This window comes from Lithobates pipiens, unplaced genomic scaffold (genome assembly GCF_037356315.1).
Source record: "Lithobates pipiens isolate NorthernLeopardFrog02 unplaced genomic scaffold, aLitPip1_a1.2 Scaffold_27, whole genome shotgun sequence".
Taxonomy (NCBI): Eukaryota; Metazoa; Chordata; class Amphibia; order Anura; family Ranidae; genus Lithobates; species Lithobates pipiens.
In genome coordinates this window covers 206,639,191-206,663,568 of record NW_027507788.1, presented here as the reverse complement: position 1 = coordinate 206,663,568, position 24,378 = coordinate 206,639,191, and the positions used below count along the sequence as shown (strand labels likewise).

Below are 24,378 nucleotides of genomic sequence, written 5' to 3'. Positions count from 1 at the left end.
AGACCTTGGCCCAGGGGAAAGAGGACAAGTGACCTGTCCCAAACATTTATACCCTACTCCAGCGTGCACCAGAGGCATAAACCTCCTACTGGATTGGCTGAAGGAAATAAAAATATCATAATTTAGTTTTCTTTGGGAAGTTCCATACTATGACCAGTGATACTGGTGACGTTTACTGGCAATAGTGAGAAATCACGCGCCAACTTAAGCTTAGGGGAAAGCTCGGTGAAAAACGAAACTATCAGTCTGAGCTAACCTAAGAGGTTGTTTTAGATAAAAAAAAAAAAAAAAGTGTCGCTATAATCATTTGCCAGGACTTCTTGCATAGGACAAAACATGTATTGTTAACTTTTTTTGGGGTGGGGGAGACTATCATTTAAAGAGTCTGTATAATTGCAGGGTACATGCCTAAAAAAAAAAATAAAAAAAAAATAAATTGCATTTATTATTTCATACAGCTGTGCACTTAATTGTAGTTTTTCTTCACACGCTGTAACATCTCAGATGAGATGGCAATGCATGGCTGTTGTCCTGGCAGGCACAGAGTTAACAAGTCCGCTTTACACCCCCAAAAATGGGACACGTTTTTTGTTTGGGGTGTGCAGCCAGCATCCAGGGAGGGGTAAACCAGCTCAGTCTGAAACCCCAAAGAACAAGATAAATTTAAAATTGTAATTGGCTGACTTCCACAGGCTTGCGGCTCTTTTAATGAGTCATAATAACTTCATTTAAAGCCAGCTGAGCAGAAAATAGATTGGAAAGAAGCCGGGGGCCATTATGGATTTCTCTATGTGTGCGTGTTTGACAGCTTTTCTTGTAGACAGTCGCACAAGGGAGACATATTTATTAAAGCTTGTAGACTTGAATGTAGGTGCGATTTACTAAGTCAAGGATTCTCAAACTAAATCCAGACCAAGGTGGACAAGTATTTTTATGTTTTAAAGTATATACATGTCAAGTGTGAAGAAGTGACTTGGTGACTGCCTTAGTTCTTTTCACATACCATATATCATAGAATGTGAGGTCTATACTTCTAGGGATTGTCTTATCCTAAGTGCTGTATTATGACTGTTATTGATCACCGGTGCTAGTCCTGATTAAAGTGTCCGCCACTATTTTTTCTTCCTCTCCAGTTACGTTAGACGCAAGACACTGCTGGCTCGTGCCAGATTTCCTCAGACAAACAATCCTTCAAACGAAAGATTGTACCATAAACTGGAACGATTTTTCTCTACAAGGGAAAAAAATAATAAAATGCCTACATTAAAGTGTTAATCCCCCCCCCCCCCCCCCAAAAAAAAAAATCAGATCCTGGTCCCTTAAAGCAGATTAAACAGCACAGTGCTTATGCTGTGTAATCTGCCCCCCTCTAAACAGTAAAAAAAACTCCCTGAACCTGCCACCTTCCTGTATCCCCCTCTCCGTACTGACCATGAAAATCCTGACCACTGTCTCCCTCAGTGTCTCCCTCCGTCATACGCAGGGGTCCTCTCTGCTCTCCTCTCTCCCCCTCCTCCTTGCCTGTCAGCTCCTTCTCTCTGTCTCCTCTGCCTGTCGCTATTAAAAAAAAACTACAATGGTCGCTGCCTGCCCCTCTGTTAGAGCCTGGCATACAACACTGTCTAAATTTCTAAAAAGAGAGTTAGAAGTACCTATTTAGAGCTATCTACAGGCCGGTCATGTGACTCGTGCTCCGAGACAGGGATTCTGCGGGAGGCCCCGTGATCTCCCTGGCTGACATCAGAGGGAGATCTTGGCCCCTCCCACAGAAGCCATGTATTGGAGCTGTAAAGCAACTGCGAGTCACGTGACCAGCCCGAAGATTGCTCTAAATAGGTATTGACAATGCTCGTTTTTAGAAATGACTTGCATATAGTTTGGTATGTCAGGCTCTAATAGAGGGGCTGGCAGTGATTTATGAATTTGACTTCACAAACACGTTTTAAAGTACTAAAATATTGAAATTACAATTGAAGATGCAGGGAATGGGCATGCATATTACATAAAAATATTGTAATCCTAAAATGGAAACCTTTTGAAAGCTCATTAATTTCATAGGAAATGCGAACAAAAGATCAAGACAATCAACTTTTTTGTTCAACGTTTTAATGCGCTTTTTAAACCTAATGATTTAAAATCTCATAATGCCCCATGTACTTGGGACACTGATAAACGTACGTTCAAAGGCAGTTGGACGCTTTTTTTAACTGTCCCTGAACTCATTCAATGTTATCATATGTGACCATGTACACAGTCTCCTTTATTGCCATTTTCAGGCAGTTGTTTTTAACAGCGTTTCATCGAAAGCAAAAAAATGGGTTCACACACCAAACGTGGAAACCCGCGTTTAGCCACTTTTCGTTTATAGGCAATTTGCATTTTTGGCCACTTAAAAAAAAAATATATATAGAGGAGATTCAGTTCGCATTGTGCGCTATACAAGTATTTTATATATATTTATATATATATATATATATATATATATATATATATATATATATATATATATATATATATATATACATTTTTTTTTTTTTTTTTTTTTTTTTTTTTTTCTGTCAAGTTAAATCGTTCAGGAGAGGTTGTAAAAATGTCCCTTGTACATGAAGCCTATGTTTCCAGCCAATAAGGATCTTGTACAACATAATTTTTTGGAAAACTCATAGGTAGTTGTACCATCAAATTACAACCAATATTTGGGGTGTAATATAAAACTTTGTCCACAGTTAACTCACACTTCCTCCACTTATAGAATTCTCCCTGCCTACTCTAGTCCAATTTGAAGTTGGTATAGCTTGCAGCAGTGCATGGTTCTGGCCCTGCACAGTAATCCATGGATTAAACTAAAAGTCCCTCCGGTCAGAGACACAGGGACTGTACTTCCCAAGGGAGCACAGAGGTCACTGTACTTGTACGTTGATGCTTCCTCTGCCTCTGTACTGAAAGGCCCATAACTCAGTACAAACCTGAGTTGAAGGAAGATTCTGCAGGAGCGTTGCACCCCTAATCCACTGATCACAGTTGCAGTAGTTTGCCGTCTCTAATGCAAAAAAAAATGACTGGCTACGGTTTGCTTTTGATGTTTATGGGTGAATTCACAGTGCCTTAAAAAAATATTCATACCCCTTGACATTTTCCACATTTTGTCACGTTACAACCAAAAACAAACTTATTTTATGTGATCGACCAACAACCAAATGTGAAGTGGAAGGAAAATGATAAATGGTTTTCAATATTTCTTACAAATATCTGAAAAGTATGGCGTGTATTTGTATTCAGCCCCTCTCACTACTTTGTTAAACCACCCTTCGCTGCAATTACAGCTGCAAGGCTTTTTAGGGATGTCTCTACCAGCTTTGCAAATCTAGAGTGACATTTTTGCTCATTCTTTTTTGCAAAATGGCTCCAGTTCTGTCAGATTGGCTGGAGAGCATCTGTGAACAGCAAATTTCAAGTCTTGCCTCGGATTCTCGATTGGATTTAGGTCTGGACTTTGGCTGGGCCATTCTAACACATGGCTATGCTTTTGATCTAAACCATCCCATTGTAGCTCTGGCTGTATGTTTAGGGTCATTATCCTGCTGGAAGGTGAACCTTTGCTTTTTAGGCCAAAAAGTAACATTTTGGTCTCCTCTGACCAGAGTACCTTCTTCCACATGTTTGCTGTGTCTCCCACATGGCTTCTTGCAAACAGCTAGCATTAGTTCTTATAGCTTTCTTTCAAAAAGGGCTATCTTCTTGCCACTCTTCCACAAAGGCCAGATTTGTAGAGTGCACGCCTAATAGTTGCCCTAATAGTGGACCTCTGCAGCTCCTCTAGTGTTACCACGAGCCTCTTGGCTGCTTCTCTGATGAATGCTCTCCTTGCCTTGCATGTCACTTTAGCTGGACAGCCGTGTCTTGGTAGGTTTGCAGTTGTGCCATACTCTTTTTCCATTTTCAGATCAGTCCAAAATGCAAAATCCAGAAAGATTACCGCTCTAGGCACAATCCCAAATTCACACCTTCCTTGCAGTATGGAGATGAAGTGCGCAGTCTCAGCAGAAGTAATTAGTAGATAAGGGAGATGGACGGCTGCCCTTTAATACAGCACCTTTATTGTAAAACATAATCCATTCACCAACAGAGGCACAGGTACAGTGTGGATAGTTGACACATTTTGCACCATTATCTGTGCTTAATCATAGCTGTAGGACCCCTACCCTGTATGTCATGCAATATACAATGCGTGGGGCGGTCTACTCAATGGTTGAGAGACAGTCTCTGATCATTTGCATGATATTAAGAATGATTCAACCTATACTGCTAGACATTGGAAAGATATATACTTGACCAAGATGTCTCAGGGTTGGTTATTCAGGCAATCTAAAGCAGGGGTCTCAAACTGGTGGCCCTCCAGCTGTTGCATAACTACAAGTCCCATCATGCCTCTGCCTGTGGGATTCAGGCTTGTAACTGTTAACCTTGCAATGCCTCATGGGACTTGTAGTTTAGCAACAGCTGGAGGGCCGCCAGTTTGAGACCCCTGATCTAAAGGATTAATGTACCCATTAGAGGAGATAAATTCAGAACACTCTGTAAAGAAGTGTTCTGGATATTCCATCTCCATACTAGAAAACCGGGGGGACTTAACTTTGCGTGGGATGTGTCCCACTTTTTTGATTGCAAAGTATTTACTAACCAAGGGTTCTTTTTCGGCTCCATTTAACCTTTCCCTGATCAAGTCCACTCTTGCATATCCTGCCCATCGAGTCCATACACATATACATTCTTAACTCAGTTTCTTACACTGCATCACATTGGCAATGTATTGAGGAAGTTGAGGCATATGTTGTATGCTTGGTAGAATAGACATATGAATGGATTGTGCATTTAACATACACATGTTGCTGTAGTTTTGCTATACTCCAATATAATCTGTTGTGTTCCTGCATGGCCTCTTTTCAACTGTGTAAGGGTTCCTGTGCACATGTGTGCAAGGTCCTGGTTCTTCCATTTGGGTGCATTTTCACTTTTGCGTACCACGTGTCGATCGCATATACATGTTTTTTTAGATTTCAACATACTTTTAGACTATGCATTTATGTCCAAAACTATGTAGATATACATAGTCATGTACAATGTTTGTTCGGAACATGGGTATCTTATGTCATTCATTGGTGAACAATTATCGAATGAAACCCGGAGTGGGTTGGTGAGCGATCATTTGTATGGATTTAAATGTACTAATAGTTGTCATCCCTTTTTTCACCCTCTTTTGGGTTACCGTTGACATGCTGATTACAACTAATTGCCTCTATACCCATTCCTTCTTTCGTGTGTGTAAGCTTTGGAGGATCACACCTGATCACAATCTGTAAAGGATACGGTTGGTCATGTGACCAGTAGGCTATATGCTATAAAAGACAGATTGGGGTCTGTGGTCCTACAGCTATGATTATGCACCACTAACGGTGCAAAACACGTCAGTTATCCACACTGTACCTGTGCCTCTGGTGAATGGATTACGTTTTACAATAAAGTGTTGTGTTGGAGTGCAGCAGTCCATCTTCCTTTTTTCTACTAAACATTTTCAGATGATGGCTTGAACAGTGCTCTGTGAGATGTTTAAAGCTTGAGATATCTTTTTATAACCTAACTCTGCTTTAAACTTCTCCACAGCTTTATCCCTGACCTGGTGTGTTCCTTGGCCTTCATGATGCTGTGTGTTCACTAAGGATCTCTACCAAACATCTGAGGGCTTCACAGAACAGCTATATTTATACTGAAATTAAATTACACACAGGTGGACTCTTTAATAATTAGGTGACTTTTGAAGGCAATTGGTTCCCCTAGATTTTATTTTGCTTTTGTTGTAACATGACAAAATGTGGAAAATGTCAAGTGGTATGAATACTTTTTCAAGGCATCGTATTTTTGAAACGGGGGATTTCTTCTCTAAGACAATAGATATTCTGCTCAGTATGTCATTTCCCTTCCTATTTTGCTTAGTTTTGCTGAAGTTCCAGGGGATTCCCGGTAACCTAGAGATTACATTTTATAAATGTCTGACATTAGCAGTTATCAAGAACTGTATATTGAACAAAATGATCGTGTCAGAGATAACCGTAGAACATTGTACACAAATGATGTGCCAACCAGCCAAGTTTTGAAGCTTATTACCGATTCTGCTATTGTGAATACTGAGCTCAGCAGGGTCCAGAACTCGTCACTAAGCTGCTTGGGTTGATTTTGGGGAATAAGGGCAAAGAGCGCTATATCTGTTGAAAGTGACCACTCAGACTTCATGATTTTTGAATATTTCAGATTTCAATGGGGAGCAGTGTATATTTTTGTTTGGCTCTTTATTTTTTAACTGTTTGTGATGTAGGCATTTGAAGTTTCATGCAATTTTTTTGTTTTTTTCCACTCAGTAGTAAAAAAATAACTCTTTGCTGGCAAATGCCTCATTTACAACATCTTAAAATCGGTGTTAATTGTCCGCTATGTAGTTCTTGTTGGAAATTTTCAAAGTTAAATGATATCTAAGGTTCTGAGACAACAAATTGATTGTTTTCAATGAAAGTATGCATACAAGTTGTACATCTTGGCATGGACAGGAAGTTGACTTCCAACCAAAATCCACCAATCAGCTGTTCTTAGATACTGTTTCAGATTTATCTCTCGATATGAAATTCACCAATAGGTGATGAGTAGTAATCTGGAAAGGTGTTCGTTTTGAAAATGAAAAATAAACCCTGTAATGTCATCTTATGTCTATTTGTGTGGGATTTAGACTTTCGATCTCTACATTTCTCTTGAATTGTGTCTGTGCTACCAATGGTAACTATAAGTCAACTCTCCAGAAGTGGGCATATTAAACGGGTTGTAAAGGTTAGTTTTTTTTTTTTTTTTTCTAAATAGGTTCCTTTTAAGCTACTGCATTGTTCGTTCACTTTTTACCTTTGCCTTCTAAATGTTATTAAAGAGCCTTTCCTGAGCAATGGTGTGCAGCCACCGAGAGGTGAGTGCATATAGACCAAAACCGGTTGAAGGCAATCGGGAGCAATGAACACCAAAAAGGTTAAACGGTGTGTTTTTCTAGACCGCCAAAAAAAATTGTATGTTTTTACACACAGTTCAAAGTAAATGTCTTTCCATTAGACCTCTTGTAGAATGTGTCCAGTTCTGGAGAGCTCACTTACAAAAAATCTTTTAAAAAGATAGAACCAGTCCAGAGATGGGCAACAAAAATGGTGACAGGTCTGAGGGCTAAAACAGCGGAGACTTCAGGAACTCAATATGTATAGCATGGAGAAAAAAAGGGTAGGCAGGACTAAAATCTTTAAACGCATCAAGGGGGTGAATTAGGTGACCTCAAACTAGCAGGAGGAAATTTCAACATATATTTTAGTTGTTTTACTGAGTAGCTGATGAATAGACTTTCAGAAGAGTTAGTAGGTCCATCAACAGTAAGTGGATTCATACAGGCTTGGGACAAGCCCTAGATCAGAGATATGCAATTAGCGGACCTCCAGCTGTTGCAGAACTACAAGTCCCATGAGGCATAGCAAGACTCTGACAGCCACAAGCATGACACCCAGAGGCAGAGACATGATGGGACTTGTAGTTTTGTAACAGCTGGAGGTCCGCTAATTGCATATCCCTGCCCTAGATCTTTCTTAAGAAAGGGTATATATTCATATAGGGCAGGCTTCATGGACCGTTTGGTATTTCTTTATGCCGTCATTCTTCTGATTCTAAGGCTGGCCATACATTATACAATTTTCTTCTATAGATCTCCTTTAGATTTACCAAAACCATATATAATATGAGGTCAAATTTAAACACTTTCAATTTGCGTGCAATCAGGCAGGCCCTTCTACTACACAGTTGAAGGTAAATCTAAAGGAAATTGAATAAGAAAATGGTATGGTGTATGGCCAGCTTTAGTTTTAACCTAATCACGATGACTGTCCCAAAACCTGCACCTTTAAAAGCAAGGTAGTAGTAATGGCTTCCTGTTGGTTGGCATTTTTATATATTTTATGCAATCCCAAGTTTCTTCAAAACATACATAGCGAAACATGTATATCAGTATATATCATGGAGCAACCTCTAGAACTGTGATGGCTAACCTTGGCACCCCAGATGTTTTGGAACTACATTTCCCATGATGCTCCACTACCCTGCTGAGTGCATGAGCATCATGGGAAATGTAGTTCCAAAACATCTGGGGTGCCAAGGTTCGCCATCACTGCTCTAGAATAACAGATTCTTTTTTTTTTTATTTGTAAGATGTAACATTTTAGATGGCGACTGGATAACTGTTTGAATTCTACCATTCAAACCGTTGCTGTCGGAGACATATGCTAATCAAAGGAAGATTTATAACCCCATATGTATGTTTAATCTCTGTGTTGGCGGGTATAGTTGGGGGGGGGGGGGGGGGGGGACTATTGCTTGCAGTAAAGGGCTTTGCATCTAATGTGTTAGTATGTTTTCACTGGGATAGCATAAGTAGTATGTCAGGATGTTTGCTGATGTCACCAGACAATGGCTTTGCCAGTGACTGATGTCACCTTGCTGATATTCTGCTCACAGAAAGAAAACACATTGCCTGCCCCAGTATACCCATTATGACCCCCTCTGCATCTAACTAGCTGGCACAGTGTGACTGTTGGGGACAGTTTGTACCAGGTCACTGGCTCCTGTCCCAGCAATAAATCTCCTTGTTAGTAAATTTAGAGTCTCGAGTGACACAGTGCATCGTAAGGCTCACTCCTAAATAGCTAATGCTTGGCAGGACACTTCAATTCAGCCTGCAATGTGCTAAATAAATACAGCCAAAATACTTAACTCGTTCACAGCTAGACACAATGACACCAAGGGAGATGTTCTTGCTTTGTTAAGCGGTTACATTGAACATAAGGCGCAAGACAGCAGAAGAAGCACCTTCTTTCTTGATTTGATGTCAAGAAATCCAGTCTTAATAAAAATCATGTTTAACAAGATCTGTTGAATTCTGCTAAATGTGACTGTAGACGTGTATTCTTGCCCTTTTTAATGACTTTAATTTGTTTTCAACCTTTGTCAGTGTCCACATTCTCCGCTTCAAAATGCTAATTTTCCTGGTGCATGTGCAAAATGGTAGCCGAGGGATCTCTAGGAGGCATAGTTATGCCCTATGTCACCACTAGTGGGTGCTGTCTTAAATTACTTTTTTTCTCTTAACAAAGCAGCCTAATTAACCCCCACCTCATCCCCTGGCTGAACAGGAAACGTTCTACTGTTGGGTATTTGTCTGTAGTAGACTGTAATGGTTATGGACTTTCAAGTAAGAAGCAGTAAATGGGCTTTACAGTAAGCAATCAATGGCCTCTGTAGCTGCAGTAACTGGGGAGTAATCAATCCTCAAATATCTCAGCAGAAGCACTGAAGTCCTAGCTAGTTCTTACCAACTTGGCTCCATCTCCTAAACATTTGCTCTGTGTACATTACAAGGCTGGCATTGCAAGGGGGAATATGGTGAGCTGAGCTGCCGAGAAAATAACTTTAATAACAATTTCCGTGTTTCTGCTGGGAATATTGAGGATGATTTGCTCCACATTGCCTACAGCTGCAGGTGTCAGTGATGGCTTGTTTGTAAAGCTCAACTCCGAGTTAAATAAATAAAATAGGCCCCGCACCACCCCCCATGTGGATGCTTTAGTGTACAATCTAAAGTTTTCCACTTTTGGCTTACTAGCCTTATTTTTATGTTCTTAGATTAGAATATTCTAACCAGGTGTAGAGTCTTGCAGGTATAGCCCATCCTCTTCAAGAGTGGAAGTGTGTTATGTGACCTTCTGCATATTTGAGTAGATGTAGACTTCTTGTTAGGCCATTCTCATATAAATTTCTTCCTTAACAAGTTGTATTCACTCACGATGAGTAGGAGTGATAGCTAATGCTAGGAGCACAAAAGCACCGGATACTAGTGGGCATCTCATGTTTAGGAAAAGAACAAATGGAGTTTTATTTTAGTGCTACCTTAGGAGGAGCAATTAATACAAATGAAGGTTGTACAGAGTTATACCTTCAAATTTTGACTACTGGCCTACAATGAGCCATTAGGTATAGTCTTCACTTGAAGGGGCGAAATATCGGTGAACCACATGAAATGCCTTCTCTTTTGAGAGAGGCCACCCAACACCAAACTGTTGCATTCTTCTGATGCTTTCCGTCCTGCATGGGGCTTAGTTATGGGCTAAAACTCCTTCTCATAAAAGCTCTAAAGCATATTTAATGTATGGCATGCCAACTTATTGCTTGACCGTCCTGTTCAGTAAATGGTCGCAAACCAAATCTTTTTGGTGCTTGGCTCAAACTCTTCCGTCGGCAGCCTTAACGAGCAATAGTGAAGTGCACTCCTTGTGGGGGATAGTGCTAAGTTTGGGGGGCTTTCAAAGTGGTAAGCATTTCTTGCAAGCTTAGAAACCTACAACTTAAAAGTGGATGCTTTTGACGCACAACGGGAAGGAGTTTCAAGCATTCCCTTTTTAGGTGCTCATACATAAGGCCGTGGAAGTAAAATAACACGGGCATTAGAAAATTGGTGAGAACTGAAAAGCCGGTTTTATTCCCATTAGATTAGTTAAGCTCTTCCAAACAAGCATGTTGTCCCTTTCTGCAGCTTGCCATTAAAAAAAGAAAAAGAACTTTAAAAAAGAATAACCTTGATACTATTTCTGTTTCCACTCATTCTCTGCTCTAGTGGAGTTTTTTTTTTCCCTTCTTGTTTTGTTGACAATGATATAAAAAAAGAGGCGCAGGGAACACTCTGTACTAGCTATTTGAATTTGGCAGGCAGGGGCTGTTCCTGTACTGATAAGGAGTACTGTAAATAAGACTGTACAAAGAGCCTGCCATAAAGCAAGCACTGTCTGTACTCATTGTTCTCTCTCTCCACTGGTTTGTGTGTTATGTATGTGTTTTTTTTTTTTTTTCCTTATGCTTTAATTTTTTTATTTATTTAAATTTTCGGGACGCTGTTTTGGAACACAATGTTCTTCCTAGTCAGACTGAACATGCAGATCTTGTTAGCAAATTGCCAGCATGTTTATTTTTGAAACCCACAGGAATTTTTATGATCTACATATTAAAACAGGTTTTTATATGGGTAGCATTTTTTATTTTATTTTTTATTTTTAGGCAGGTGATTGTAAGAATTGCTAAATTTATTTAACCATTCATACAAAAAAAAACACAAAAAATAAGGTGTATAAAAAAAACTGTTGTGTGTGTGTGTGTGTGTGTGTGTATACACTGTAGTTTAAATGATGAGGTGGGGGTAGTTGTCACATAGTTCTGTTGCTAACTATGATGCAGTGTACCCCCTCAGCCTTCATTCTGCTAAATTTTAGGATTAGGTTAAGATTAACGCGCAGCGCTAGGTTAGCAAGGTAGCAAATTCTGGCAGATGTTTGGGTGTAATTCTACAGGTTGAGGATAAATTATTAAAGTTTGGGAGAGAGCTAGGGGAGGATCATTGGTTACGTATAGTTAGCTACATGGTTAGTAGTAAGGTTGAATAAAGACACCAGTCCATCCAGTTCAACCTGAGTGAGTGTCTACAATTGTCCCTATCTCTGTACATTGCACACTCACATTGGTCCCCACCCTCAAGGAACCCACAATCCATGGTCCCCATTCATATACTAGGGCCAATTTTGGACATAAGCCTATTAACCTACCTGCGTGTCTTTTGGAGTGTGGGAGGAAACCCGCACAGGAAGAACATGCAAACTCCAGGCAGGTAGTGTCATGGTTGGGATTCGAACCAGCGACCCTTTTTACTGCTAGGTGAGAGTGCTGACCACTACACCACTGTGCCACTGTAATTCTGTGCCACTATGCCATTGGTGATCATAAAATTTTGGTTTCCAAATACCCTATGCTGGGTCTTGGCACCAAAAAAAACCCCATACTATTGAGGGGCACGATTATGTGCAGTTTAGGTAACACACCAGTGACGTCACCATGTGTAAATAAGAACCTAACAATACACAGAACAATGTGTATTGTAAAGTGTCACCACTGCATAGAGCCCATGTGGCAGGGCAGAATTATAATTTTCCTACTATTAGGGTTTGTTATAGTTTCCAGCATGGTCTTTGCTGAAACTCTAGCTTGAAGAGCATTCTATTCAACAAGCTTTAGCAAATCTCAGAACTTGCTTTTAAACCACTAAAGTAGACTTCAGCTCTAGTCTGGGATTGAAGAATCCAGAACTTGGTACCTTTGTTGGCTGTAGTGTTGCTAAAGTGTTTTAAAGCTGCAACCATCACTCCTATAGAGACCTTTTCATTACACCTTGATTGGAGCTAATGGGGCCTTGAGTGGAGCTATCCTGTCAACCCCTTGCGGATATGACTAGGCAGGTGCAATTGCCGGCTTGTGTATGCTCTGGGTGTGGTCAACCTAAACCTTGCCTTGCTAAATAGTGGTTCACTAATCTAAAACAAGCAGGTAATTGGTGAACTTTGGAAGGCTTGAACTCTTGACATGCCTGCACATTAAAACATTAAAGTCCATAATGGTAGTTAAGTATGCCATCTAATTTATTAAAAGCCTAAAGACAGAATTGATCTCATTCAAGCCTTTACCAGGTTGGACAACTACATGTACGTTTTGGTGTACATGCTTATGAATAATGACTTGGATAGAGTCAAACACCCACCAGTGAGGCTGGTATGGTAAATACCATTTTGGTGCTGTAAGTTAGGTCAGCTATTGTAAGGGTCAGTAGAGCCTTCTTGTGTCTTTTTCTTTGTTTTCCTAATGGTGGTGCAGGGGTTTAAGCTGGGATGTGGTATGTCCACCAGGGTAAATCAAAAGTTTTTAGAAACCATAAAAATGCATCTGCTGACTTTCCCCTACCTATTCTGGAGTGTGCCCGCTGCCGGAAACCAGCTCTCTCAATCGCATCTAACTATTTATCTGCTACAGAGTAGCCTGGTTGGACAGCGGTGGGGAAGGGAGGTGCGCAGTCAACCTTGGATCCTTTCTTGATCCTTTGCACCTAGCAAAATGTAACATATAGTTACCTATACCTGTATTATACAGGGAAAAATATCAGTTACTGTAAGCTACACAACACTTTTACTTATGTTTCTATAAATGAGGTCTACTGTGGTATTTGATCATTGACTTATAAGTATGTTGTATGGACAATGTACAGATTGTATTTCTGTATTTAGATTTGTGGATGTTTGCCAAGTTATATATATATATATATATATTTTTTTCTTTTACAGCTGGAGCCAAAGCATTTGTGTGTGAGCAGTGTGGAGCACAGTTCTCGAAGGAAGATGCATATGATGCTCATCGGCGGACGCACAATGGTTAGCAACTTTTTATTATGAATATAGACTGCTTAGCAACCTTTTATCTATCTAAGTAGGGCTGCCAAACAAGCTTGACTTTCAAATAGAGCACATTTTTGTTTGACACCGAAGTTATTTGAACCTGATGATGCAGCGATGTATGTTAGTATTAAAGCCAACTCAGACCTGTTGCATTGACCATATACAGAATTTGTAAAGCTACAAGTAACTGATGTAATAGGCAAAATTGGGGAGATGGGAGCATTTTATGTACAACCTGCCCACCCTATTTTTAGTCTAGTTTTGAAACCTAAACACTTTAAGGTCATTACTTTTGGAAAAAAATAGTAAATAGCTGCTGATCGGTTAAAAGTTCCAGTGTATTGCTGGTCAGGTGTTTTAGGTAATTGGTCCTACAGATTCCAGGAAGGCTGGCCTCCTATGTAGTGGATAAGCAAAGCAAGCAGGGTCCTTTTTTTATTTAATTTTTTTTTTTTTCCTGCATGGAGAAGTGGTACTTGTGTCAGCTAAAATAGTGCTAGCTTCTGACTTTTAATAAAAGGGCATTCAGCTGTCCAGGGGCCCAGCGCTGTGCTCACCTGAATCACTTCTTCGCTGGTCTTTGGGTCCCCAGCAATGTTTACTGTTGGCATTTGGATGTGATTCCTTGTGGCTTCACAGCAGGCAGCCCACTGAGCATGTGCGCACCAGGCTGCACTTTGTGAATGGTCCCACAGCCTCCTGGGACCTGTGCCGTGTCCCAGAAGGTTGTGGGAGCAGGGTGTGGGGGAGGAGAAATTCCAGTGATTCAACCGAAAATGGGAGTAGGTACCTGTCAAAAGCAAGGCACTTATCAGACTGGAGTTGGGGCAGATAGGAGGTGAGGCCGCAATCTTGGGTGCACTGAGAAGAATGACGTACTGGGGCCAAGTAACCTACCAGCATGTCTTTGAAGTATGGGAAGAAACCCATGTGAGCATAAGGGGAACGCCAAACACTGTGCCGCCCTACATATTAATGAGAGATTTCTTTCTCGTCACACTCATACCAGCACTGCCCTCATAGAAGAATTAGACATATTTTCTCTATTCATCACCTAATGCTAAGAGCTCCTGGATATGCTGTATATTCCTATGGCATATCGCCATACAGAGTAAGAGATGCCTTTTATTTGTGGTGCCCAGGAGCCATAGCTGCTGCTCTAATTTTGACCTATAGACATACCTTAAAGTATACACTGTATGTGGGTATACAGCCAGTACTTGTGCTTTACCCATGCATGTATATGGACGTTTCCACAAATGCTAACTTTAGCATTTTGAAAAGTACATACGTGCCCATGCATGTGTGAACACATGTACTGGTGATCATGCATTTCTAGACACATGCAGTGTATTCTTTACAGAGGAAGTAAACCCTGATGGGTTTACTTCCTCTTTCATTCCCTGCAAAGGTAAAGCATAATGGACTACTATGCATCGCATAGTAGTCAATTATGTGTCACCTGACACAGGAGCCAGCGAAGTCACCGCTGTCCCCTTGTGTACGGAGCCTTCATCTTCTCGGTGGGTCTCACTGCTCCGGCACGGTCATTCGATGGAGCCGCGATGACGTCACCCCCGCGCATGGGAGCCACCACTCGCGGCACATCGCCGTTAACAGCGGCGCGCTCAGTGCGCCTGCGTGCCGCTGTCTACGGCGCATGCGCTGTAGACAGCGGTGCTTGTCTTTTGGTAAATATCTCCTAAACCGTGTAGGTTTAGGAGATATTTCTTGGACCTACAGGTAAGCCTTAATCTAGGCTTACCTGTAGGTCAAAGTGGTTTGTAAGGGTTTACAACCACTTTAATCCATGTCTATGAGGGAAAAAAATACACAGCAGCTGTAATTCCTGGGGCAGGTATATTGCTCCGTACAGGCCAAATATACAGCTGTGTATATGTACAGCTGTGTGCAGGAGAACAAGCTTGTTGTCATTTATAGTGAACTGGGGATGACTATATACCATTATTATGGATATTATCATTGTTAATATTATGTATGCATTCTATTAAGATAAGGTTTTAATTTATATAATCCAGGTCGTTTTAGTCGAGTAACAAAGAAGATTATTCCATAAACCTTTAAAAGCCGGGTTCCTGAATTGTCATAAGAGAAGTGTTCATGGGCAATTTTGCACATAATATGAGAAGTAACCTTTCTTTATATGTTAATGTAAATGATTCTGTATAATCGCTTCCTACCAACCTAACCGGTATTTATGCTTCTAAGACACCAGGTGGCAGTATTGATAACATGCTGTATACGGAGTCCATGCAGTAGAACACAACTTTCCAGGTGTATCATATGCAAGTCCCAAGTCAAAAAAAGGGGACTGTAACACTGCATCCCAGAATGAAATAATCCATGCTGTAATGGGGTGGAGGACAGGAAAAATTCTTAAAATGCGACTACAGAAATCTCCGCAAGTAAATAACCAGGCTTTGTAATTGTAAATGTTTAAAATATTAGTGAAGCAGTATAATATCCCAACCACATGTCCAGTTCAATGTTCTGAACCCATGTTCTCATTGGTGAGGAATGCAGAATATTAAATGTTGCAGTTGGAGTCAACGCTTAGAAACGGAAACGTTTTAGTTGTCATTTCAGTTTGTCATTTATGGGCAGAAGAAAAAAAAATGACACATGGAGGATGTGTTATGACCTTGAATAGCGTTACCAATGAGCCCTCCATAGCATTCTTATTTTGACTTGACTGTTGATCCTGCCAGTAAATCTGTTTTTCTTCTAACAGGCTAAGCTGCCAAGCAAACATTAATACTGACGGGTGTGTGTGCGTGCGCGCGCTTCCAACTGTCTGCTTTTATTCATACGGTTTAGGGCTAGTTCAGTGAAACGCATCAGTTTACTTCATTAGTTCTGGCCAGGGTGCATGCTTACATTTATTTATCATTTTTTTTTTATTTATTTTTTTTATTTTACTATTTAACTTGTCACAGTGGGGTTAATTTACTAAAACTAAAATTGCAAAATCTGATACAGCCAATCAGCTTCCGGGTTTTATTGTCAAAGCTTAACTGAACAAGCTGAAGTTAGAAGGCGATTGGCTACCATGCACAGCAGCACCAGGTTTTGCACTCTATAGCTTTAGTAAATCAACCCCCATTATGACATTTTGCTAATTTCTATGTACTGCAGATCAGCTGTGGTGCGTTGACACACACACAGAAACTGAACGGGTGAGCTGCGGTGCAGGACAGAAAAATGCAGAAATATTATTTTTTTTTATTTTCTTTTTTGCAGGCTACAGCTATGAACAGGGCAACATAGAAAACAATAGTTTTCTGTGTGCCCTTGCAGAGGTCTGGTGTTTTTCTGCGGTAGATAAATGCAATCTCAGTGCAAGTGTCAATAATAATTTATGTCCTTTTGTTCCCACAAACTGAGCTTTCTTTTGGTGGTTTTATTTTTTGCGCTATAAACAAAAAAAAAAGACCGACAATTTGGAGGGAAAAAAAAAAACATTTTTACTTTCTGCTATAAAAAATATCCAATAAAAAAAAAAAAAAAAAAAAATAATCTGATCTCTTCATACATTTAGGCCAATCGGTATTCTGTTACATATTTTGGGTTAAAAAAATAAAAATACCAATAAACATAAATTGATTTGTGAAAAAGTTATAGCATCTAAAAACTATCGGATAGATTTAGGGAATTTTTAGTGTCTTTATATTTTTTTTACTAGTAATGGCGGCGATCAGGGGTTTTAATAAATATATATATATATATATATAATATGTATATGTTTTAGATTTTTTTTTTTGGGGGGGGGGGGGGATAGCGACATTGCAGCAGAAAAATCTGATGCTAAGTGACACTTTTTGAAGTCGCTGTGTAAATGACACTCACAGGGAAGGGGTTAACACCAGGGGCAATCTAAGGGCTTAAATGTGTTCCCTATAGCTGCTTTCTAACTGGTCGAGGGGGGGGGGGGGGGCAGATCCATGTTTCTGTTTAGCACAAGATCTCCATTTTCGTGTCTGGCAGAACAGGGGTCTGCCATGTTTACATAGGCAGATGGCTGTTCTGTCTCTCTCCGAACAATCGCCGGATCCGCCCCCACTGTGTCCAATCACATGTGCAGAGAAGAAAATCATGTACAGGTATGTGATTTTGCTCTTAAGGGCCACCATGGCATGCCTAACCAATGCCTGAGCGTTCAACCGCAGGCTTCTATCAAAACCCTGTACATGGGGCGGTTTAAGGAGTACTCTGAAAAACAAAAACTGCCGTGCCAATCCCAGTTAGACTGCATCGTGCCATTTTTTTGCTTTGCCCTTAGATTATAATAAAACCTTTAGCAAACCTTCTTGTGGGGGAGGAGGAAAATGTTAAATATTAAAAACATTTGTTTAAACATTTAAAAAAAAAAAAAAAGCGATTATTTACTTTGGCTGCCATTTGGCGCTGGAATTGATCACGGTTTTCTGAAAAACGACCGACATTATGCAACTTAAAGAGCACAAATGACAGTTGTATAGAGCTGGTGTTTAGTCATGCGTCTGTCCTGCGTCCTGTTCAGCGCCTGAATGGTGATGGAAATAACGACCATTGATCCCCTATGTGAAACGGAGACGTCAATACTTTCTGACACGCGAATGATGGACCACGACTGTTTTTTTTTTTATTTTTTTTTTTTCCTGGGAAATAAAGGGGTGGGATGTTTGTAGTGACTTGCTAAATATCTGAAGCCTTTCCGAGACAGAGCATACATATACAGCCTCTCACACAATGTCTTCTTAAAACCAGTATAGCCGGATCCTTTTTTTTTTTTTTTTTTCTTAACTTTCCTATATCAAAAAGAAAAGTAATGTCTCATTATCTTATTTAATGTTGCTTCCACACAATCCTTTGTGCTTTTCTTTGGCTACAAAAGTCTTCCTGTTTTTTTCTATAAAATTCAGTAGATTTATTTTTAGGTTAATAGGCCAGAATCTCCTGTCTGTAAATTCCCCTACTCATGACCTTGCTATAGGACAGGGATATGCAATTAGCGGACCTCCAGCTGTTGCAAAACTACAAGTCCCATCATGCCTCTGACTCGGGGTGTCATGCTTGTGGCTGCCAGAGTCTTGCTATGCCTCATGGGACTTGTAGTTCTGCAACAGCTGGAGGTCCGCTAATTGCATATCCCTGCTATAGGAGTATCTCATTTTTTAGAAGCATGCAGTTTTAATAGGAGCCTGTGGTTGAACGCTCAGGCATTGGTTAGGCGTGCCATGGTACGCCAAAGAAATTGCCATAATAAGACCGCAGATACCTAAAGTGATTGTAAACAATTGCCTTTTTAAAACCACCCATTCAGTTTAAAATGGAAATGAAAGGCAAAACTTTTTTTTTTTTAATAGATATTTAAATAATTACAAATACCTTTTTTTTTTTTTTTTTTTTTTTTTTTTTTTTTTATTTCTATTTATTTTTTATTTTGTTTTTAAATAAATGATCATATCCCCTCTGTTCTCAGCTGCATAAAAGATGGGGAGGAAGGAGAAGCAGTAGTACACGGAGCTTCTCAGTGAATGGCTGTGCAGTGGGTGTGTGTCAGGGCAAATCTGATCATTGGTTGAGGGTACACGGAGGTCCCTGCACAGCTAGAGTACTGACTATGGTGTTTTCTCCTGCTTAGAGTGGTCAGTTTTTCATAGGAAAGGAAGGGGGCTGGCAGGAACACCAGGGATTTTGCATAAAGGAAGCAGGACAAAGAAAATGGGATACTTTTTCATACAAGTATGTGGTACAGCAGGCACATATCAGGAATGTGAAGTGTTGGGGTTACAAATGCTTTAACTATTCAAACGTTGATCACTGAGGTTGATTTATTTAACCGCTTGCTGCCCGCCATATAGCAGAATGACGGTGGCAAAGTGGTTTCAATACCCTGACTGGGCGTCATATGACGTCCTCAGGATATTAAGCCACTGTAGGCCCCCAGGGGTGTGCATCGTGGCGATCATTATTGCGGGGTCAGTCTGACACCCCGCAACACGAATCTAGGTAAAGACTCTGACGGAGACTCTTTACCACGTGATCAGCCATGTCCAATCATGGCTGATCACGATGTAAATAGGAAGAGTTGGTGATCGGCTTTTCCTCACTCGCGTCTGACAGACGAGAGTAGAGGAGAGCAGACCGGTGGCTCTCCTGCCAGGGGGGGTCTGTGCTGATTATCAGCACAGCCCCCCCTCGGATCCCACCCAGGACCACCATCATGCTGCCGAGGACCACCTGGATGGCCATCCACACTGGACCACCAGGTATGCCCCCCCCTAGACCCCCAGGGAAATGCACATCTGTGCCCAGGCAGCTGCCAATCGGTGCCCATTGACAGTGCCACCAGGGATGCCCATCAGTGCCTCATATCGGTGCCGTGTATCAGTGCCCAGCAGTGCTGCCCATAAGTACCATCTTTTCAGACTGCCAGTGCCCACCTGTGCCCCCATGAGTGCCCAGCAGTGCTGCCTATCAATGGCCATTGTTGGTGCCTGTCAGTGCCCACTTATTGGTGCCACCTCATCGGTGCCGCCTTATCAGTGCCATGAAAGAGAAAAGCGCTCCAGTTCTGGAAGTACTAGCCAATAAACATCCCTTTAAACTACTGAAACAAGGTCCAAAAACAGTAGTCATTCTGGGCCCATATTTTATTTTTATTTTTTCCTCTGTGCCCAATATAAGAAGAAAAAAAATCGCATAGCTATTCATTGAAACTGCATGTAAATTAATTTTGTACAGATGTGGTTAAATCAAATGTTTTCAGACTATATAGTCTGCTATTCGAATGTGCGAAGCAGAAAATCATACATTATGGGCACTAGATGGCACCCATTGCCTTTGAAAGTTGGCGCCATCTAGTGCCCATAATGCATTTAAACATTTAAACTGCAGAGATTATAGCCTGATGAGAATATTTAGATTTTACCCCATTCACTCAGAACTCATTTAGACATTGTTTTGATGGGATGAACAGCAATTTTTTTTTTTTTAAAGAAATGCACCCCCAAGTCTTAAGGTTATATAACCGAAATGGAAGTTGAAGCACCACTAAGAGGTTCATGTACAACTTGGAGGAAGTAACTCTTGAAAGAGAAAATAATTATTCCCTCCCCTGCAAAGGAAAGGCATAATGTGCTAGTATGCACCGCATACTAGCACATTATGTGACAGCTGCAAACGAAGCCCACATGGTTCCTGCTGGAGGCTGCATCCATCTTCCGTTTGTGACCCTGGACTCCTGCTCTGTGACTGGCCGGAGTCATGTGACGTCACACCCCGCATGTGCGCAGGATCTGCCAGTCACGGCACTGTTTTCTGAAGAACCGACACAGGTGGCTGTTTCTTCAGAGTGCATGTGCCGATTACATCATCGGCACGGTATACAGTAAGTATCTCCTAAACTGCGCACGATTGGATTTTTACAGTACCTATAGGTAGGCCTTGTTCTAGGCTTGCCTAATGGGTATAAAATATATATGGAGGTTTACAACCTCTTTAAATCCAATAAAAAGTTAACAGGACAATACAAAAGTAGCCAAAAATGTATTCGTTCTAAAGACACCCCCTTCATCAGAAAGTTGAAAACATTGTGAGTAAGCAAAAAAGTGAACTGGACCTTCAAGGTTCTTTCTGAAAGAGTACAAGCACAGTCCTGGTGGGCAACTGCTGACGAGGACCGTGCTTATAATCGCACTTGAAGAAATGACATTAAAGATCCAGTTCACTTCTAGGCTATCCACATTAAGTCCTGATGAAACGCGTTGGTTACTGTGTTTTGTCCCTCTGACCCTTTTTTTTTTTCTAAGGTTTTTGTATCTCAAAATGCAATACAAAGTATGCGAACACAGTGAAAACAGAAGAATTCACTAAATACAAAAGTTTACCACGGAAGGAGCAATAGGAATGAAAGTGTGTGTGTGTATATGTATGTGTGTGTGTGTATATATATATGTATATGTATGTATGTGTGTATGTATATGTGTGTGTGTATATATATATATATATATATATATATATATATATATATATATATATATATATATATATATATATATATATATATATATATATATATATATATATATATATTATATATTATATATTTTTTTTTTTTTTTTTTTTTTACAGCACTGTAGGGCTATTAATCTACCCAAACCTCTTTAACAAGTGGGTCCAAAATACAATAATATATAACAAAATACAATTATATATAATATAATAATACAGGAGAGCTAGTCCCTCTTTTAGTAGAATAAAGTTGTATCTGGACCTCCTTGGCATTGGTGTAGTGCTTCCATTTCCATGTTTATTACTTTATGCTACAAGCCAAGGAGACCTTGGAGATCCTCCTGGGGTGTAGACCCCACCTGCCCTAAATCCACTTTTTCATCAACCTCAATACTTTGAAGATGGCAATACCAATAACATAGCCCAGCACTATTTCCCACTTTCTCAACTACCCCCTAAGCCTTTAACAGAATGAGAAAACCATTGACCCAAATCGAACAACCACAGCAGAAGCTTTGGTTGCCACCAGTTAACCAAAATTTGATTTACCGATTTGGAGAATATTGGCTCGTGCTCTATTCTTTGCCGGAATAGAAATATAAGCACAAACATGTTCACCATTAGGGATGAGCTCAGGCGTGTTCGCATGGAACACTTGCAGAGCCCGCCAGGAAGTGGGTGCAGCGCTGCGCCAATCACAGGCAGTGAGACATTGCCCTGATGTGCGGCTGCAGAGACCGGACAATGTCTCACTGCCTGTGATTAGCGCAGCGCTGCGCCGACTTCCTGGCGGGCTCTGCACATGGACAGTGCGAACACGCCTGAGCTCATCCCTATTCACGGTTGTCCAAACTTGGCTGAATATCTTTTTGTCTTTGATTGTCTATACATTAAACACCCTTCAATAGCTAGAACTCCTATGTAGGTATGGCAGTAGGACTACTTAGGGTTGTTCCTATAAATAGAACTTCAGTTTTCTGTACTTCCCTTTTTATAATCCCCCCCCACCACCACAAAGCCAGCTAAATTTTTCCCATGACAAGACCTTTGGTTGGGGATTAACCGTAATGCAGACTTGACCTTTCACCTCTTGTCCACAAAAGCATTATGGCTATGAGGCCAGAGCAGTTTTTCCCTATACTGTGCCATTGTGGCCAATTTCATTAACCCCCTTCCTTTACCATGGGAAGCGTTGCACAGCTGTAGTCATAGCTGAAACATTTGACATCCACGTCTCCTTTCAGTTCAACTTCAGTTAACCCTTTTTTTGCCCAAACACTATAATGGCCATGGTGACGTGTATTGTTGCCTGACTGTAGTTTATTGCAGTGATGGAATGTCTTGCTGCATACATCACCCCCCCCCCCCCCCAACTTTGTCTGATTTTCATTTTTTTTTTTTTTTTCACCTGTTCACTTCTATTGACTTTTGTGCTTGTTGACTAAAGCAATGTACAGCAATGCACAACATGCAGTATATAAATATTGGCGGACTGGTATTTTAATTTTTTCATACTTTACGTTGAGTTATGGACTAGCTTTAGGAGTGTTAGTATGCTTTGTCCAGTCACAAGGTCATCTTGTGCTTTGACCTAAGCCCCACTTCTTTGTACGTAGAGGGTCTGATCTTTCTGCAGACACAAAGCCTCCCCTCCCATTCTTTTTATCCCAAACTTATTTTTTTTTTCTCAGAAGACAAGGGAGACGAGAGGGAACAGAAGGGGATATCCCGTTTTCCCTCCATTTCCACAATCTGGCTGAAATGCTTATTTGCATTTCTTTCCCCAGAAGGGCGCTTGGCTAGTGCAGCAAGCTCATTCATCAATATCGAGGGGTTGATATAAATGTTTAGTAGATTCATTTTGGCTATTTAAGCCTTAAGCAGACTTGGCAAGCACATAGGATTTGCATACTTTAAAACTGTATATTTCAATGCCAAATACAAACAAACTTTTCTTATTTGGTCCTTTTTTTATTTCTCTATTAAATATACCATTGGCAGGGTTTTTTTTTTTTTTAATATCTCATTGTACTTGCTGATAACTATTATCCATTAACATTGTTCCCAGTGCTTTCTGTTGACTACAAACCCATTCCATCTCAATGTTAGGCTTGACTCACACCTATGCATTTTTAGTAGGGCTGGTAAAATTAAAGATTAATTCCTCCATTAATCATAATTTTTTTTTGATTGATCAAAATTCTTTTGATTGGTACTCGCCTCTCTGCTGGCTTCAGGGAGTTCCGAGCTCCTCCCCCCTTCCCCAAGTGCCTCCGTCTGCTAACGAAGAGAAGGGGGGGAGGAGTCCAGTGATGTCTGTCCGTGATGTCACCGGATTCCTCCCCCCTTTCCCAAGTGCCTCTGTCTGCTAATGAAGGGAAGGGGGGATGAGTCCAGTGACGTCTGTGATGTCACCAGACTCCTCCCCCCTTTCCCAAGTGCCTCCGTCTGCTAACGAAGGGAAGGGGGGATGAGTCCGGTGACGTCTGTCCGTGATGTCACCGGATTCCTCCCCCCCTTTCCCAAGTGCCTCCGTCTGCTAACGAAGGGAAGGGGGGATCAGTCCGGTGACGTCTGTCTATGATGTCACCGGTCTCCTCCCCCCTTTCCCATGTGCCTCCGTCTGCTAACGAAGGGAAGGGGGAGGAGTCCGGTGATGTCACAGACATAGATGTCACTGGACTCCTCCCCCTTCCCTTCGTTAGCAGACGGAGGCACTTGGGGAGGGGGGGAAGAGCTCGGAACTCCCTGAAGCCGGCAGAGAGGCGAGTACCGATCAAAATAATTTTTATCGATCAAAAAAAATAACAGCCTGCACAGTGATGGTAAATATGGATGTGGTTAACTGGGATCATTCAGTGAGCTAAGTGTAGGCAAATTTGATAACCTCTGTTTTTAACGTTGTAAAAAAATAAATAAAAAAATAATGTAAGCACTCTGCCTGAGTGACTGGCTAAAGTGATGCCTACTTGCC

The 24,378-nt window shown here is 40.9% G+C and overlaps 1 protein-coding gene across 1 annotated transcript in view; it reads left to right on the top strand.

Moving 5' to 3' along the window:
• Positions 1 to 24,378, top strand: part of ZBTB16 (zinc finger and BTB domain containing 16) — a 184,532-nt gene that overhangs the window by 114,074 nt on the left and 46,080 nt on the right. Inside the window, exon 4 of the mRNA XM_077458142.1 lies at positions 13,278 to 13,364. Within this exon, the coding sequence (XP_077314268.1) occupies positions 13,278 to 13,364 (87 nt within the window). The remainder of the gene's footprint in view (positions 1 to 13,277; positions 13,365 to 24,378) is intronic.